The following is an 18,071-nucleotide window of genomic DNA, read 5'->3' on the forward strand; positions in this document are numbered from 1 at the left end:
CATGAAGATAACGTGCTCCAACCTGGCAAAATTGCAAGTTACACGAAAAAAAAAAGAACTTAATCTCGTGCGTATATATTTATCATTATTGTGCGATAATTATCCGTTTGTATATATTATTTAAATCTTTTCTGAAACTCACACGACTGAAAACTGTACTTGCCCGATCGGCACAAACCGAATACATTTTCCGAGATTGCTTGAGACAAAAGCAATTGTCTCCTTGATTTAAAGGATGCGCTACTGCCGCCGCGCGTATACACGGCGACAAGTTGTTTGCGCTCGCAAATCTTAGTTGCCGCTTTGTGTACTCAATCTTACGGTATTCTTCCGATGTAACGCCGGGGATACTTCTGTTAAAAATGTTTTTCCAAGAAATTTTACTAGCTTAACGGTCGAGCACACTCTTAAACGCTTAGACATAAAAATCATAATCGTGAGACATAACAACACCCCATAAATATGAAGGAACAAGTAAATGAAATATTGAGCATTAGCTTCCTCCTTCGCTTAAATTCTTTCCAAGCAATTTATATATAGTGTATATAAAAATAGAATACTGGTACGAACATAAAAATGAAACATACATTACGATACATACTACTAAAAGAGATGTATGAAGCGCATACTAAGTATATTTGAACGATAAAAGCTAATTAATATTCCGAGTATCTAGATTTTTAATTGCGAGTAAATAATTTGCTAGATAATTTCGCTGCGTTAAATATTCCATACGGAAAGGCTCGGTAATAACGCCGTTCAACGCTCCCAAAGTTTTCCGTCGCGCAAGATGGATGCCCGAGCAGGTGTTCCGTTTCCGAAGAAATTTTATTTCCTTAGAAATCGCCCGAGCGCGAATGATCGAGTCTTGCATATAATTCCCCCCCCCCCCAATTACTTCGTTAAGACGCGAAAGTACTTAGTAAACGAAATAATATTCGTTTCAACCGTTCTTGCGCTAATAATCGTTCGACGATAGTTCGCTTCAATTGCCTGGGATCGGACTACGTGTCCTTACAACCCGCTCTCTCTCTCTTGTCCTTTCTCTCGGGATTACGATCCGGCCATCAGGGATCTGCTTCAAAGCCCGCTTTAGTCATCGCCGGGAGAGATGGGGCCGACATTTGATTCCTAGTTAATTAGCCTTCCCCAGGCGAGATAGATCTCAATTTACGTTCCGTGAAGCCGATCTGAGTTACAAGTAACACCCCTGTAAGATGAGAACATGCCGTTTCCCTTTATCCCGCTTCCTCCCCTCGCAATTATCTCGCATGGAATGTGCACCATTCACTTGCACGCGTCGGGTCCCTTAACCACCTGTCATGCATTATGCAAACTGCATAATGTGGACGTATCAAGCCGTTATGTCGAATCATTGTTCTTTCACCAATATTAACATCGAAATTAACGAAAAGTAAAATGGGATAAAAAAAAATTAAGGAAAAACATAGAATAAATTAAACTAACGAGTTTTAATATTATTTATTATTATAAAAAAGGAATTTATACCATTTCATTCAATAAGAGAATTATCTTGACACGAATGCAAGCTTGTGACAATTATTCATCGTTTAGTTGGCGTGTAATTCGTTCAGAATGCCGCTGTATTGCCTTCATACCGCATCTCTTTTTGAATCCGTTCTCGATAGCACGATCTCGGCATTGGCTGAAGAGCGCATTATCGTTATTTGTTTCTGGTATTACGTTCTCATTTATGATCGCGAGAGCTCGACGTGATTCCACGATTCGCGGGATCCTCCATGAATGACGGCGAGAAACGATGATAAGACAAAATTGAATGGCTCGCGAATTATTGCGATGTAAGCGATTATTGAATTCCTGGAAATGAAACTTTATATGAGCTCGATATCCGCGCCGTCCTCTTTTCCATGGTTTATACGAGGTTTGTCCATATAGGTATATCGCGATTGCTCGCTTGCCGGGCTCGATCGATTGTTTACTACTGCCGTCCGGAACCCGTCGTCCGCCACGCCGTATCCTTTAAAGTTTTTCTAACCATATTGCGCACGCTCAACGTGCTCCGTGACGTCATATTATTATCGTAATAGAATAATAAAATTATCATAATAAAAACAATGCTATTTGTATAATGTGATTATACAGTGCGATATCTCTAATTCAGTTTATTCATTATTGTTATAATAAATTAATTGCAAAGCCAAATATTCCAAATATCTGAGAGTTGATTATTATATTACACTTTATTGACATTGCCACGATAAATACAAAATATTCGATATCATCCGCTTCTATTTGTTATTCGATATCGAATTTCCGCTTTAGCGATATGGACGAAGAGTCGAAAATTTTTCCAAGGGGCAATAAAATATTGAACTTCCGCGGCATACGCGGCTCACGACGAAGCAGTAAGCCACTCGGTTTCTTTCTCAACGGTGAAACTTTCTTTCGGCTAGTTTCCGCGGTGCATGAACTTTAATGCAGCTGCTGCGCACTGTGCTCTGTTCGTATACGGAATACGTGCTTATTATCGGCTTAATGAAAACGGTGCCTTCCGAGTTTCGCATCGCGCTTAATCAGCTGACAATAAATCACGAGCAATGCAATGCACTTATTTTTGCGCCATTATCGTATATGTTTTATAGAATCATACGATCGGTCGACTTTTGCATTATTATATAATCGTAAATCAATAGGACTGCCATACCGTAATTATTGCTGCAGTTAAATACAGACGATAAATTTGTAGGAATGCGAAACCAAACGTTGCGTTCACGACAGATTTAGTTGCGTCGAAATATCCCGGGCGGTTTAATGCTTCAGCGTTATACGACAATGTTGCAATGCAACTAATTGGAGAATTGGGGGTAACTTCGACGGGAGATATCATAAAACGCCCGGCATGATATTTTGCCGCATAATGTTCTGCCCGGAACGGTGTTAATGCGCGCCGTAACGAACACGCATTGCGTTAACCCTCTGCCGCGCAGGCGAAACGTATAAGGACGGCGGAAGTACGGTGTACGGCGAGGCAGCCATGTTGTCGCCCGGCAAGTTTTAATGCCGCGTCGTTTAATGTCCGGACGTCTATTGTGTTCCGCTCGCGCGCGGAATGCGATCCATTATCAATTTAATGAAGCCCGGGCGCGGAAGTTTGCAGCGCGCCGCGTCGGCTACTTTTTAACTCCGCTTGGCAACTCCACACGGGGCAACTGCGCCGAAAGTTACACGCGGAATGCGTCACGCGCAAATTGTTTCCCAATGATATTCGACGATACTTATATGTGCCCGCTCTTCGGTAAAGTGGTCGAATAAAAAATTGACGCGAGACACGCGCGCGGGATTAATTGATGAACGCTTTACGCGGCACTGAGAGCGATGTGGGATTGAGGGTGTCACGATGATTGTTTAAATACGGACCGTCGCGACAGCCGTGCGTTATTAAACATTTCCGCGCCGATTTGATCGGGCAGTAATTACTAACACGGACGTTTCATCGTATTATCGGACTAATCAATCGACTGCCATCTATTGAAACAAATGCGTATCTAATTCGCTAAAATGACTCGATATGAATCGTCTATTGTATTACTATCATTGTCATCAGCATTATGTTTATTCATAGTTATTGTTGAAAGAAAAACAAGTATTTGGAGTTCGCTGTGCGCAAATGTTCATATATGGTAGGATAATATCAAGCACAACGTATAATGTAATAAAATATAATGTAATAAAAAGACATTTTTATGTTTAACTCATTAAAAATCCTCATTCCCCGGATTATTTTGAAGAATTCTCGTCACGATCCACTTGAATGCCATGGACTGTGGCAGCGTGCAACTGCCTCGTTTACGAGCTCGCCAAAAATTTAGAGCTGTTGGACGAGTATCAAGGCAGGAACCGTTTAACGAACTGTCTGGCAAAGAAACTCACATGGCTAACGAGAAGTACATCTTTCAAAGACACCGGAAATAGTTATCGGTCACTGTTCACTGTCCGCTCACATTGGGTTAATTTCTGTCAGGCCGAGTTCAGACTGACTGTTCCACTAGTATGGAAAAAACTTTCTACAGCTCTTTTCATTCGCATTTTTACACGCAAATAAAAGAAAAAGGTAAATAATAACATAACCTGGAATTGCATATAATTTTTCTTTATTGATTGTATATATTTGGATTATTGAAGAATATTGTTTATTATTATTTGAAGTTGGAATCGAATAAAAAAAAAGTAATTATTGTTAATATATTCTTATAATAAATTTTATGACAAAGAATCTTAAAAAGAATCTCCTCCTTTCTTATCGTCTTTTCCGTAGTGCCAGTTTTGACTCCATTTGCCAGGGATAGGCTATTATATTCGAAATCAATTTTTCCGGAGAAATATCTAATGCAAATTGCGCAAAGAACACGACTCCATTAAAGACTCGCTTCTTTTCCCGGTCGTGCAGTGTAATCATCAATTTATGCGGAACCTAGCAGAGAGAAAGAACGGAAAATAAACCGTAAAAATAGGGAACGATGTTGATGGTCGACTGTCTTCCGCAGATCGATCCTGTAAAAAAGGAAAGTATACTCCGGGGAGATAATGTACTCGCAAACGCGCAGATGCTTTTTTATTTCATGGATTGACGAACACGTGCCTGCCTACTTATTATTATATTATTGCATTTAATATGTATTAATGCACATATTATACTGCATATTATGTGCGCGTATTAATATTAACGATATATGTTGCTTATCATAATTAATAGTATAAAATTAATAGTAATTCAATTTGAAATATCAAGTATTACGTGGTATTACGTGCATTTTGAGAGATCTGCGAACTGTGTTCTTCGCATTTTTTTTAATAGTTTCATCATACTAAAGATATATTCCTGTTGAATGTACGAGAATGTACGGGCCAAATGAACGGATTGTCGTGATCAGTACCGTGATGTTAATCGCGATAATGATTCCACTGATATCGAATAATGGGCTGTGATAAATTTACCCGAAGCCGGGGAAAATTTTAATTGAAATTGATTCGGCATTTACATTTATGATATACGAAATAGAAGAGATTGTTGGTACGAAGTGATTTAATGAGAATATATGGCACATTAATTATCAGTGCACGGTTAATTAAATCGTTTAGTTGCTTCTATCAGCGATATTAATATTCGCTAATCAGAGATTTTCTTATATTCATTTTACAATGGGATATTATAAAATTGTCATATATTTTGAGGGATGGTTCTTCGAAAAACACAACGAACGGCACTTAATTGTTTATTATTTACCAATAGCCAATAAAGATTTCTCGTGGCATCCGTTGCGGATAAAATATTACCTAGAGATCACATAAATCGAATATAGAACTCTAACTCTATTATCATTTGCTCGAAATTCATGGAATTTCTTTCGCGAGGAACCCTCTATTCCGAAGGGATTGAAGGCCAATGTGTGTGCAAGAGTCGGGGACTCTCTGTTGGATCTTGGATCTGTCAAAACGCGAGGGGAAAAGACAAAACGGGAATCGCGATGAGAAGCGACGAAAGAGATCAAATCTAGTGAGTCTCCCGGGGAATTCTATCGGGGAATTTTATAACGAGATAAGGTCGGGTGGTAAATTCACGTTTTTCCAACCGCCAATCTGCGCGTGCGAAGCCAAGTGGGAGCACTTTAAGGACGAGAAGCCCTCGGGGAGAAGCGGAGTCGACGTCAATGAGGCGGCCAAACTTCTTCTTGCGATGGCAGGGTGCCATCGCGCACATCCTTCGCAGTCGCGCTCTCTCACGACTGCAGACATTCGTTCTTTTTACCAACGCTTTTTTCACGGCGAAAAATGTAATCGACCTCACGACAGTGAGTTGCTTAATTTCGCGGAAATTGCGCGGAGCTGCGCGAAACGAAACCGGTGCCGGGGAAACGAACAAGCTCCGCTCCGTGAATCGACGCGGAAATTCTCGCGTGAAATATTCTTTCACCGTCAGGCCGTATAAATGCACCATCCGCTTTACATCTTGAAGGTACTATTTGCAGCAAGATAGATGGATATTGCATAGACATGTTGCACCAGAAGTCACGTGTTCCTGACTACGGATTATTTGACGAATATTTAGGATCAATACTTAGGACGTGCCAATTTTTCTCGACGAAAATATGCTCGTGCACGATGTTTTCATCTTTTTTCGTTTTTAATACGTATTAAATTAAAATTGCACTCGATTAGAGTAATTTATTTTAGAATTTATTAAAGAACGAAATATATTATGTTTTATATTTTTGCAGCTTTATTCTCTTTGCAAAATATTCTCTATTTCTTTATATCACAAAATTCAAATAATTGGTCTTAATTCAACCAGCGTCCACATAGCAGCAGAGAAAATTTACAATAATTTGTACTAGAAATATAAAATATAAAACTGAGAAATTAAACATGTTAACACACACAATGCTGTAATTGCCTTTAGCGTTAAATACTTGATTTTGTAGCGCATATATTGAATTGAATAAATAATACCTATATAGCGTACATCGGCGAGATAGCTGCGGGAACCCTGGGTGATACGAATGATTTCGAATACGAAACAACGAACTGCACGAGAGCAAGATATTCAAATTATAATACAATCAAAATATTCTCGAATATGCGGTGCGTATGTGCGCGTTCAAATGTAAAACTAAAATTATTTCAGACTCGTGAACTGTCCATTGTACTCGCGATCGTTGTACGTTCGCAATCATCGATTTTCGAACACATTTTACGCTTGTCGCGCGTATGCTCGTCTGATTCTGAGGAGCGCATTTTATCGATCACTCGTGACACTGTGTTTTTCGCCGGGAATCAGATCAGTCCGGGTGGACGCAATTTCCGGTGAGATGCTACGCCCTAATTCAATGCAGAGATGAATGCGCCGTCCCGGGATCACGACACAATAGCGGGCGCTGCCCAGCCCGTGTCCCGCGGGTGCACACGGATCAGAAATTCGCACGTGTGCATGCACTACGACGAGAGACATAATCGCGGCGACAATGTCTGAATGCGTCTTTGCCGACGCGCGAGAAGCAACATCCAGGAGCGCGGTTTTCCCGCACAAACGGAACTTAATTAACTTCATTTAAGTGCACACGTTGTTCCGTGCGCTTCGATAAATATTTGTCGGCTGTATCGCGCGTTTTGACGCGAATTTTTCTCCCTCTCTCCCGGATTCCTGAAATACACACTTCTCTAATTTTAATTTCTATCATCGGCTGTACAGCGCGACCGTATGGAAACATATAGCAATCGTTTACGTTATGTTCGCGGGATTTTATATTAAAGTACGTTTTGTTGATAACGCGGCGTGGTGTGTGTGTGTGTGTGTGCGAGCGATGTAATAATCGTCGTAACTCGCGCGGTCGGATGTAACGTGTTCGCGTGAATAAGTTTGTTGCCAGTTATAAAACTGGTATCTACCGCGCGAGCGAGCAACGAACGCGTAACGAAGCAAGAACCTCGCGAGAGATCCGCGCAAATTTCGTTACCGGAGTCTGGTTCTGGCAAGCAAACTTGGCATCGCTCTTCGTCCTTTCTTCGTTCTCGACAAGGAAAGCATATCTATGGCAACCGGAGCTAAATAACGCTGTACCCTTTCTAAACATTTCAATTGAATTATATGGAAAATAAACATCGTCTCGTGTGAATCTTGTTACTTTGCGAATGATCATCCAAAAGTGTGTCGAGCATTTGCATGAAACAAGGAAATAAAAGATGATCAATATCGGAGCACTTGGACGCGCGCAACGTGATGATCATGTACAAAATTGTCACTGATTATAACGTGATATAATTTTCTCTTTCTTTCTCCTTACGTCTTTTGAGGGATCTGCAGTAAATTCCACAAAAAAAATGGTCTTCATCCTTTTCACGATTTTACAATGGAATTATCGTTGGGAATTTTCTTTCCGCGCGGACGTTTCATTTAATTTCACAGCGGGGCACACTAATGTATAGGACGGTCGCTATTCAAGACGCGCTGTTGCACAAACTTTCTAATTAATAATAAATAATTAGTATTACGTCAGCAAACTTGTGCATTCATTGGCTACTCGACAGCGCCGAGATTTTGTTTCGAATTACAAAGTTTGTTAATAATCGCACTCACTTACATGACAGCCACATCGGTACAAGGAATCTTGACAATTAGCTTGTTTGTTGCAAACTTTCGTCGTCGTCGAGTAATTGCGACTGCAGTCGTTTCTACAACTTTTCCATTTTCAGCGACACGAGAAGCCTGGTAGAATGATAAAAAGATTTCTTTTTCATTGAGAATGTTTTATTAGATTATTAAATGTTTTATGTAACAACTTATATTTTACCGTTTCAGAAAGTTCTAAATAAATATCATAAATTGAATTTATATGAACCATTATAAAATCTTAAAAAATTAAATATTATCAAATTTATATATAAAATATTATAATTGATAGATAAAAGTATAAATAATTGAATATCAAAATTTATTCTATTCATTACTTCTCATTGCATCAAAAAACAAGCGGATATCAAAATATTACAATTTAATAGAATTTTTCACGCTGTATTATATAAAACAATTTGGAAACAATGTTGCTTTGCTCGGCCAAATCTCTTCGCGCAGTTTTGCGTACGAGAGATTTATCGCGATTATATAACGATTATTACGATATTTCCGTGTCCGTCAAAAATATAGCTAACAGTATTTACGAACAATATTCCACTGACATGGATACGTAATGATGCAGCTTAATGCCAAAGTTGGTGAAATAAAAAATTCTAACGAAAATTTAGTATCCCTCCGAACACCCTCTTCCAACATAAACGAGAGAGATGGCCGGTAGTGAAAAAGGGGCGGAAGTGGGAGAGGAAGCAAAGTTTATTTCTGAAAAACTTTCTGAACGTTGACAGCGGCACGAATGGCGGATTGTCGGAAAAACGAATTCCGTGCAAATGTGAAATAGAGAGTTTCCGCTTTCGGCAACCGAAATTTAATTCGGACATTGGGGTGACGAGATAAACCAATTTTTTCACCGAAGCTGGAAAAGAAAAGAGTGAACCCTCCTGACATTCCTGCGCTTTTGCGATTTATCTGTGAACGTTACGACCGCGATGTACAATAATATTTTATATCCGAGATGACTGCGCTGTCTTTTGAGGAGCAAATATATCGATCACAGGGATTGAGATATGTAGATTTAAGCGACACACATGTAAATTTCGCGAAACTGAGACATTTATACGAAACGCAGAGTTTGTAAAATATTCAAGAGGTTTGAAAAAAAAAATATATATATATATATATTATGTAGGAGTTTATGGGTAAAAGAAAAATAATTGTAAATTTTAGATACGATAGTATAAATACATAGACGATTAAATAGTGTGGACGATTGACACATTAATATTTTTTTTCTGATCTTCGCTGTAAGACGCTAGTGAAGTACTGATAATATAATTCTTACTAGCTATTCTTTGTGAAACAAATGTGCATTGTTCATAAGCGGAGAGTTGATCTAAGACCGACTTCTTTTCGCGGTAGAAAAGAATAAGTTCTTGTCCGCAATAAACCGAGGACTTAAGTACGAAGTATTAAAGAGCGGTGACCAAAAAAAAGACAACGGAAAAAATATAAAAGTATAATATACTCGCGATGCAACGATGCGAACGCACCTGTGTCGCGCTGAAAAGCACACTCTTTCCGCTCATTTTAATCCGAATGAAGGCTCCCTTCTCATTCGCCTTTCCTCGTCTTTCCCTTATGCTTACGTAAAACCTCGGGAATGAAGCTATCTTGGCCGAAAATTACTACGAATTCATTTATAAAGATAAAGAAATATAAAAGCACTCAAATTAGATTTTAAACAACTTTGACTGGCAAGATCTGTTGTGGAAATAAATTATTTTTTAGTTAATAAATCTGAGGAGAAAGCAGATACAAAAGAACTCCTAGAAAATAATTATGTTATCGTTAATATCTTAAATATGCAATTTTTTATTATTATGTATAATCTGTATTTCTTGAACTAAAGCTAAGTAATCTTTTTCATGGTTTGATCTATTTACGCGTGTAAATGGAAAAATTAAACAAATAAAGCAAGGTACAAATTTTTACATCAAAATTGTCGACCAGTGCAATCACGAAAATAGTAAACTGCACTTTTCGTTTAAAACTATAGAATGCATTATATTCGATCGCGTTTATGGATACTCAAAGCCCTGTCACGATATGATCGAGCGACGTAAAAAAGGTAACGCTGCCTTCTCTCTCTTTCTATCAAATTGCAAAATCCTTTCAGAATCGACGATACGTTCCTTCGCGAAAATCCTTGTAGAATCCGTAGAATCCTTTGTCCCGCCTTTCATTTGCTATGTTCGCTCGCGGTTGTTCTGTTGAAAAATTATTAACGTGCGAATGACCGTCAAAGGGCACGCGCAAGTTTCGTGGATTTGTTTGTACTGCTTGCACAAACCGCTGTAATCGCGTGCCGGAATTTACATTATACTACCCGTATGCTACCCCCATACCCATGTTTTCGAGCACGCTTGGAACAACCAGCCCTGCCATCAAGTTTACATCGAGTTCACTTCGCCCTTACAGTTGCTCGTTAGATCTGTACGGCGCGCTCCATGTGGCACCGTGCCCCTAGCCACAACCCACAAAGGAAATTGGAAACGACAGAAACGCCCGTTCCTATCCGATAAATTTCTTTTTTACGATTACGGAACGCTTAAGGATTGCAAGGAGATGGTAAAACGGCGTTGAGAGACGAGTTTAATCGGGCTCGGCGAACAGTTAAAGAAAAAACGGATCTAACGTCTCGACATTTTACAATTCGACGCGTACGTAAAAATATTGGTATAATGTAAATGTAATTAAGAAAAAAATATCTCTACGTTACATATGAAAATAATTTCGCATTTGTGATTATTTCAAAACGATATCGGATTGCGTTCTTGCGATATTTTAGATTTGATTTGTGTCTCTCAATAAGATTGGAATCACTTACTCTAATAACATTGGAATCGCAAACATTCACGACGGATTACTTATAAGTGCAATCACATTGTCGGATTTACGTTCAATTGCAAATAAAAATTGGTAAAAGGTTTTAATCACTGAAAATTAATAAATATCTTTGCTATACATTATCTTTTATACGTTGTATTTATTACTGTTTTATGTGAAAATAGAAAATTTCCAAGAAAGGCTTAGTATCATCTTATTTTGTAACCAGTTTATATTAGTTTATCAGTTTCATTAACTTCAGTCATTTGATATTTCTTTAAACTTCCTAAAGATGAAAGTAATGAAAAGATAAATAAACTTGCCTTTTTTTTATACCCGATTGATGAAATTACAAGTTCAAAATTAAATGATATATATTTTAACAATAATTTTTTTGCGATTGTATATTTATAGATATTTTTTACAGTCTCCATATGCGACATTGTCTTGAACAGATATACGTATTCTAATAAACGTTTTATTTATTTTACTTTGTATAATCTATAGAACAGAACACGTAGAGCTGTTTATTAAAACACCTCTATTAAAATATATAAACATTTTAGAATACTTTGTATGCATTGTGCATAAAATCTACATTGCGACCATCGACTGTAAAAGCAGCAAGCAATTACACTGGTGTTTAAATGATGTTATTTACACGTGCCTGGTGTCGCAATTGAAATACAAAGGTGAAAAAGAGATAAAATTATTTAACACATTGCCTAAATTGTGCGTAACGTTTTTTAATATCGTGGCGTGGTTTTGATGCATTCATTTCGGACTGCTCGTTGCTAGTCCAGCCGTTGCATGGGTTAAACAAAACTTCCAAAATGCGTAGTAGCTATTAGCGGGCCCAGCAACGCGTGTCATCATAAGCCTTTTTCACTATCCGAAAACAGCAGTTCGTTTTCCGTTACAAACATCGAAACACGTTACATTCACACATGTTGCTAAAGAATTTGCATTAAATGTGATACCTATCCTATTAATTCCTATTCATTATTTTTTTGTCCATTGCAATTACGAATTAAGTTCTCTATGAGATGAAAATTGTATAACAATATGAGTTTATTTTGGTATAGCTTAAGCGGTTTTGTTGAAATCGATATCTCGATGAATTGAACACGAGACATAAAAAGAGGTTGTTACTATTTCTCTAAAAGTAAATATTTATCCATTGAAATTAAAATAATAATCGTATTTTATACTGGCGCTTTTTATTTCAGCTATGGCAATATATATAAACATAAAATATTTTTTATTATTTTATTCAAAGTGATTAAATCTGAAATAGCTTTGCGGTAATTCATATATACTAAAAAAAGCATATAAAATTACTTTTAGTTATAAATTAATTTATTTATAAATTAACAGGTTATCCCGCTTTTGGTTTTACCTCAGTTTGAACTTTGCGGGCATAATAATCCAGGTCTCAAAACAAGCCAAGAGTAAAAGAGTATAATTTTTGTCTAGCGCGGCGTCCAGTCAAGATAGAAATGAATTTATGCAATGAAAACTGACGTAGTTGTTTCGTTAAATATTAATAATACCAGAATTGTATAGTAATACTACATCAATTAACAGACATCGATCCCGATTATTGATTACGCGATAATAATGTATCTCTCCATATGCGGTCTTATTTATTGTTACATAATACTAAATTATATCCGCGATCTCTCTGATCCGATTATGATAACTAATAACTATATAATATCTGCGTATACAAAGCGAATATAGAAACAAATATTAATTTCCGCCGCCGTTGGTTACCGTTGGCGATCCGTAAACAATAATTCGCGATGCAGTGTAAAATTAATTTTTACGACCGCGTCGATTAAACGCTCGGCGGCCACGGCGCCGCTCGAAAGCGTGGGACGGGGCTAATGATTCATCAATTTCAATTCCAATGATTTACACGCCTGCGAAATTACGCTCGGACGTTTTGCCGCGAAGAAATACGATCGGCCTACGTAATCATCGCGCGAGCGCGATGTATCGAGCCTCTCTCGTTCAATCGACCGGCCTTTTTTTCTCCACCCATTTTCGACGAACCCTCGTGAGTGCGTTATTGCACCGGGTTAGCGGTCGTGCATCGAGAACGCGCGGTCATCGAGCCGTCTGCTGCATTATTTCCGACATAATCGCATTCGTCCGCGGTTTATCGGCTCGCCGTTAAATCGATATATCGGGCGCGCGCGGGAGGATAACCGGCCAAATGAGTTCCTGGCGATGGAAATTTGTTCGTCCACAAAATTTGGCGCTTATTCGGCGCGTTTGAGTACTCGACGATGCCGCGCGCCTTATTCTCGCGTAAAACATACAAGGTTTGCGGACGGCTGAAAAGACAAATAGAAAAATATAGAAGTAAATAAATAACAAATTTAAACAAAAGCAAGAAGACATGAGAAACGTGTATAAAAAGAAAACCAGTGCGTGTACATACATAAATATCGCACGAAGATTAAAATATATTAAATGATTGTATCGCGTAAAGTAAAATGTACGTATACCGTTGTGCGTTTGCTTTGACGTACTTTATTTGATGATAGCATGGAGGCACTTCAATATACGGCTCATCGCAATACACTTCGCTTGCGGAGCCATGGCAAGCGTCGTTTTTAATCACCGCGAGCGCCGACACTAAAGGGAAAACCCGACAGTTATTGAGCTATTCAGCTCGCCGTGGGTGGTAACGCGGGTAACGCCGATCCCAGTATAAATCCCCCGCATGTAAAATCGGCGAGCGTGCGGCGTCAGCGGCCCTAGGTGCCTCGATTTACCGTGTTTTCGCTTCCATCCTCGCCCGGTGGCGATATAACGCGGTGAAATGGATCAACGCGTCGCGGACGAACGGCGGGGTATGAAACAGAATGAACAAGCTTTTACTTATGCGTGCGCCGTCTTGCAAGACGGAAAGCCTTTCATTCTCTTTCTCTCTCGTTCTCTCACTCTCATATTTTGACCTAACGAAGAAGCAGTAGTTGCCAGCAGCGTCAGTACCGAGCGAAGAGCGCGCACAAGTGTGCAGTTTTCACCCTTTCGAACACTCGGCTCGGCGCACAACCTCGTCGCTGTCGTCGTCATTGTCGTCCCTTTTGTACCACGTTTCCAGTCGCAATTTATAACCCTCTCGCGGGGAGCTTTCTCTCAGCCTCACTTTCCTCTATTTCTCATTCTCTCTTTCGCGACGAAGTCGATCTCTGAAGCTTAGCTGGCGTCCCTGTTTTATTGGACGCGATCTGTATTTACGATCGCCCGCTCCAGCTCGTTTTATTCTACTGCTGTTACACCATCGGTGCGCAATGGAGTAGGTTATTGAGGTGATCGATGGAGGTCACGAATTTTATTCAGCTGAAGATATATTATTTGTTTCTTCTGTGTTATTGATGAATTATTTCATTATTAATGTTTTTACTTCACGTTCGTTTATAAATTTAAGAGTACCAAGAAACTGTAATAATATCTGCGAATCGAATACTTTCCAAACAAGCGCGAACAAGGAATCATTTTGTGCAATCATTAATATTACATAATTGATGAAACTTTTCTACCGGTGGCGACCAGCAGTTTCGCGACTGTAAGCGAAAAATACGGTATTGTGGATTATCAATCGATGCGCGGAAGGATCGATTAGTCTGCTATTCAGAGAGCCGTCGTTGCGAAAGTGGAGCTCATTGAAAAATTCTCCTCGAGCGAGCATCGAGTTCGCGAGCGAAATCGACCGCGCTTCTCTCGCATCGGTAACGCTCGAAGGTTCCTGCCATGACTTTTCCAGGGTAGGATGGAGAAGTATCGGCCGGAAATCTAAGGCTGCGGAGAGCCTTCCAAAGAAAGAGAGAGAGAGTATCGAGGCCGAATCGACGACCCGAAGAAAAAGAAACCGGTCACTTATCGAGCCTTCTTCACCAATGGTTTTTACCCGCAAACCTCTCCAAACTCCTTTTCACAGTATCCGGAAAACCGCGTTATCGCCGGATATCAACCCGGACTGCATCGGAATAACGCCTCATCCGCTTATACGTATGTACAAAGTGAAGGACTCGCTTTCCCAGGTAGAGGAGGTACTCGCGGATTCTAGTCCAAAGGATTTCTTTGTAGAGAAGAATCGATCTCGATGTGATATTCAGTGGCAAACATCATTGTTTGGAAAAGCACAACAGTACGAATGTTCCGGACACTAATCGATTTTGTTCGAGGATTCTGAATATACTACAGAGGTAGAGATAAGATCCGACGGAAACGTCTTTTGAAAGAAAATGCCCATTTTGAGGTTCGCACGGATCGAGCTGCGAGGTAATCGTAAATTAAGATCGTGAACAAACGACGAAATTAATATCGCCCTTTCATCATCAAGGCAGGGTTATTGCTGAAGTGCCGGCCGTTTGAAGCTTCCGCGTACATCGACAGTTTGACAGGAGTGAATCCATTCAGACTCGGACTCGACAGGAATTGATAACGAGCCGCTGCTTGAATCCAAGCAGGCCACTCCGCGTGAGGGTTCCGTTTTAGCTAAATCCTTCAGTCGCGAGAGCAGAATCCACTTGTCCAAGTCTGATTTCTCGCCGTCGCCATGATTGTCAAGCGTATCTTTTTTCGGAATTTTAAACGATGAACTATATGCGGGGCCGAAAAGCTACCTTTTTATTCGCAAATACCATGTAATCGCATAGAGGGTGAAGAAGATACGAAGAAAAGGGCAAGTTGCCCGCTATATCGAGCGCTCTTCCATCCCCGATCTGTCCCGCTTTCCCGTCAATCGGGGATGAGCGCTGAGCGAAATTCACTCATGCGTGAGAGGTGAGACAACCGCGCGATCGAAAGTACGTGTCCCGATGGGACGGAATCGCATTTCCAGTGCAGCACTATCACGAGGAAGAGACAGCGAGAGAGAGAGGAAGAACGTCAGCATCACATAGCTCGATGGACCACGAAGAGTCTAACGGAAGAAGGAACGGGGACAGCAGGAATCGTTGGAGACGATATCTAGCGACAGAACTCGGTCGCTGAAAATTGGAAGAGCGAAGCGTAGCCAGGACCTGGAAACGGGCGATGATCACGGGATAGTTCCTGGGAAATATGGGAGAATCCACGTCCTCGACCACTCGTGGACGGACGTCTTTTGTACTTTTATAAAAGTATCATCGTCGTCGGAGTGCGCCCGGGACCAATCGCTTAGCTTCCTCTCGTATTAAGGCTGTATCGATCATCTTCATCCTCCTCGTCGTCGATACTCGGAAGAACCGGTGCCTTGGTTGATTCGCTCTGATATTTGCGGAAGCCCCGAGTTTGAATAAATTCTGCCTCTCTCTGTCTTTGCCAGGAAGAAAAGCAGATTGTAAATTAGAAAATTACCAGCTATTTCCCTTCTAATCGAATAAGTGCTGCCTAATTGATAACGTTTACCGAAAAAATGAAATAAAATAAATCGCAAGCGAATAGAAACATTTGTATTCGACATCGATTGTTTGACATTTCAATTTGCGGAAGAATTGGTCGAACAAAAGGAGTTACCTTTCTACTTTGTTTATACAGATCTTTGAAATTATTAAATAATTTCGAATCTTTAGATTTTGAAAGGATTTATAAAATGAAATAAGAGATAGTTACTTCATAAGGGAACTATAAATATAAAATCTCTACACGAACTTGTTTACACGAGTTTATTTCACTTCAGAGTATCAGTATCAAATGCACCGCTTAGACTATCGAGCAGCCTTCAAGAAAAAAGGTGCCTTGCCCATCTGCTTATTTTTCAGTCATCAGTAAGTCGAGCTTCGTATGTCTGAAAACGGAAGAAAGATAAATCCCTAACCACGTACGTTTTATTTGATATCCGTTGTCCGTAATTGCGAGACATGCTCCTCCCAATAAATCGTCCTCGAAAAATGTGAAGTGTCGCGCTATTTCTATCTCCGGCAAGACATTCACAGAACAGGGATCTTAATTCCTACCGGATGAAATCATTGGAAAACTAACGAGATGTGAGCAAGGTCATCCATTGGTTTCTATTGTTTCGTAAAGAACGAATAAAATTGTAGCGTGGCGACGTTGATATCGCAATAGAAATTTTGAAGTTAGGTCAGGTAAGAGGATTATACTACTCGACAAATATCAGAAGCTGCCAATGTGAACACTGATCCCTCTTGAGAAACAGCGAAGTCCAATAAGCGATATTCATTAGTATTTAACGGGCTACGAAATTCGACAAGCTTTTAATTCTAGACGAAGTAATCGTTTTTCGAGGATAACCAAAAAACGATCCACTGCCAATGAGAGCCTAACAATTCTGTATATCGCGAGATCAAGAGAGGAGCATAAGAGTAATTATCGATAACACAATTAGAGAAAAGCATCGGCACTCGTCGTTCCATGCTTGTTTAACTAACAATCGCAATCCTGTAAAAGTAGGCGCGAGTTAAAGAGAGAGGCGAGAGGGAAGAAGGTGCAGAAAGAAAGAAAAAGAGGTGGACAAATCCGCACTGAAGTCGGTGATATGTGTCGCGCTGGCTCCCGGAGCCTCGATGACCTTGACCCCGCGAGCATGAAGCACCCATCGAGGTCAGCGGGTCTCGAGGTTGCTATGGCGCTCTTCGGCATGGTTTGGCTGCTGCGTGTCCGCTCTGAGATGCGTCGTTGCTCGAAATGTCGGCACGAGGAGATGCTCGCTCAGCAGCAACAGCAGCATCAGCAGCAGGTGCAGCTGCAGCAACAGCAACAGCAACAGCAACAGCAACAGCAACAGCAACAGCAGCAGCACCATCATCATCACCACCAGCATCACCAGCAGCAACGTACCCTGTCGCAGGCTACCAGCCTACTGCAGACGATGTCCGACGACGTTAGCTCCTCCGCCAACACTCTTTTCACATTGGACACTCCTGGAGCAGCTGGCCCGGCCGGAAGTTACTGCGAAGTGCACGGATACGTTCAGGCGAAAGAAGGTAGAGTGTCTCTCATATCATATGTCTCTTTATCGATTATTTCTGTCGGGCTAATTTTTCAGTTAACACGTTAAACGTACTCTCTTGATATCAGAAAATTGTTAAGTTTTGTAAAATATAGTTTAGTTTTA

At 40.1% G+C, this 18,071-nt stretch overlaps 1 protein-coding gene across 8 annotated transcripts in view; it reads left to right on the forward strand.

The window, feature by feature from the left end:
• Positions 1-18,071, forward strand: part of LOC143900330 (disks large 1 tumor suppressor protein-like) — a 332,595-nt gene that overhangs the window by 62,836 nt on the left and 251,688 nt on the right. For all 8 annotated transcript variants that reach the window (XM_077411538.1, XM_077411537.1, XM_077411543.1 and 5 more), the window contains exon 2: positions 14,775-17,940. In XM_077411538.1, the coding sequence (XP_077267664.1) occupies positions 17,493-17,940 (448 nt within the window). In that variant the 5' untranslated portion in view covers positions 14,775-17,492. The remainder of the gene's footprint in view (positions 1-14,774; positions 17,941-18,071) is intronic.

Source organism: Temnothorax americanus, unplaced genomic scaffold (genome assembly GCF_048541705.1).
Source record: "Temnothorax americanus isolate GAGA-0224 unplaced genomic scaffold, ASM4854170v1 Scaffold3, whole genome shotgun sequence".
NCBI lineage: Eukaryota > Metazoa > Arthropoda > Insecta > Hymenoptera > Formicidae > Temnothorax > Temnothorax americanus.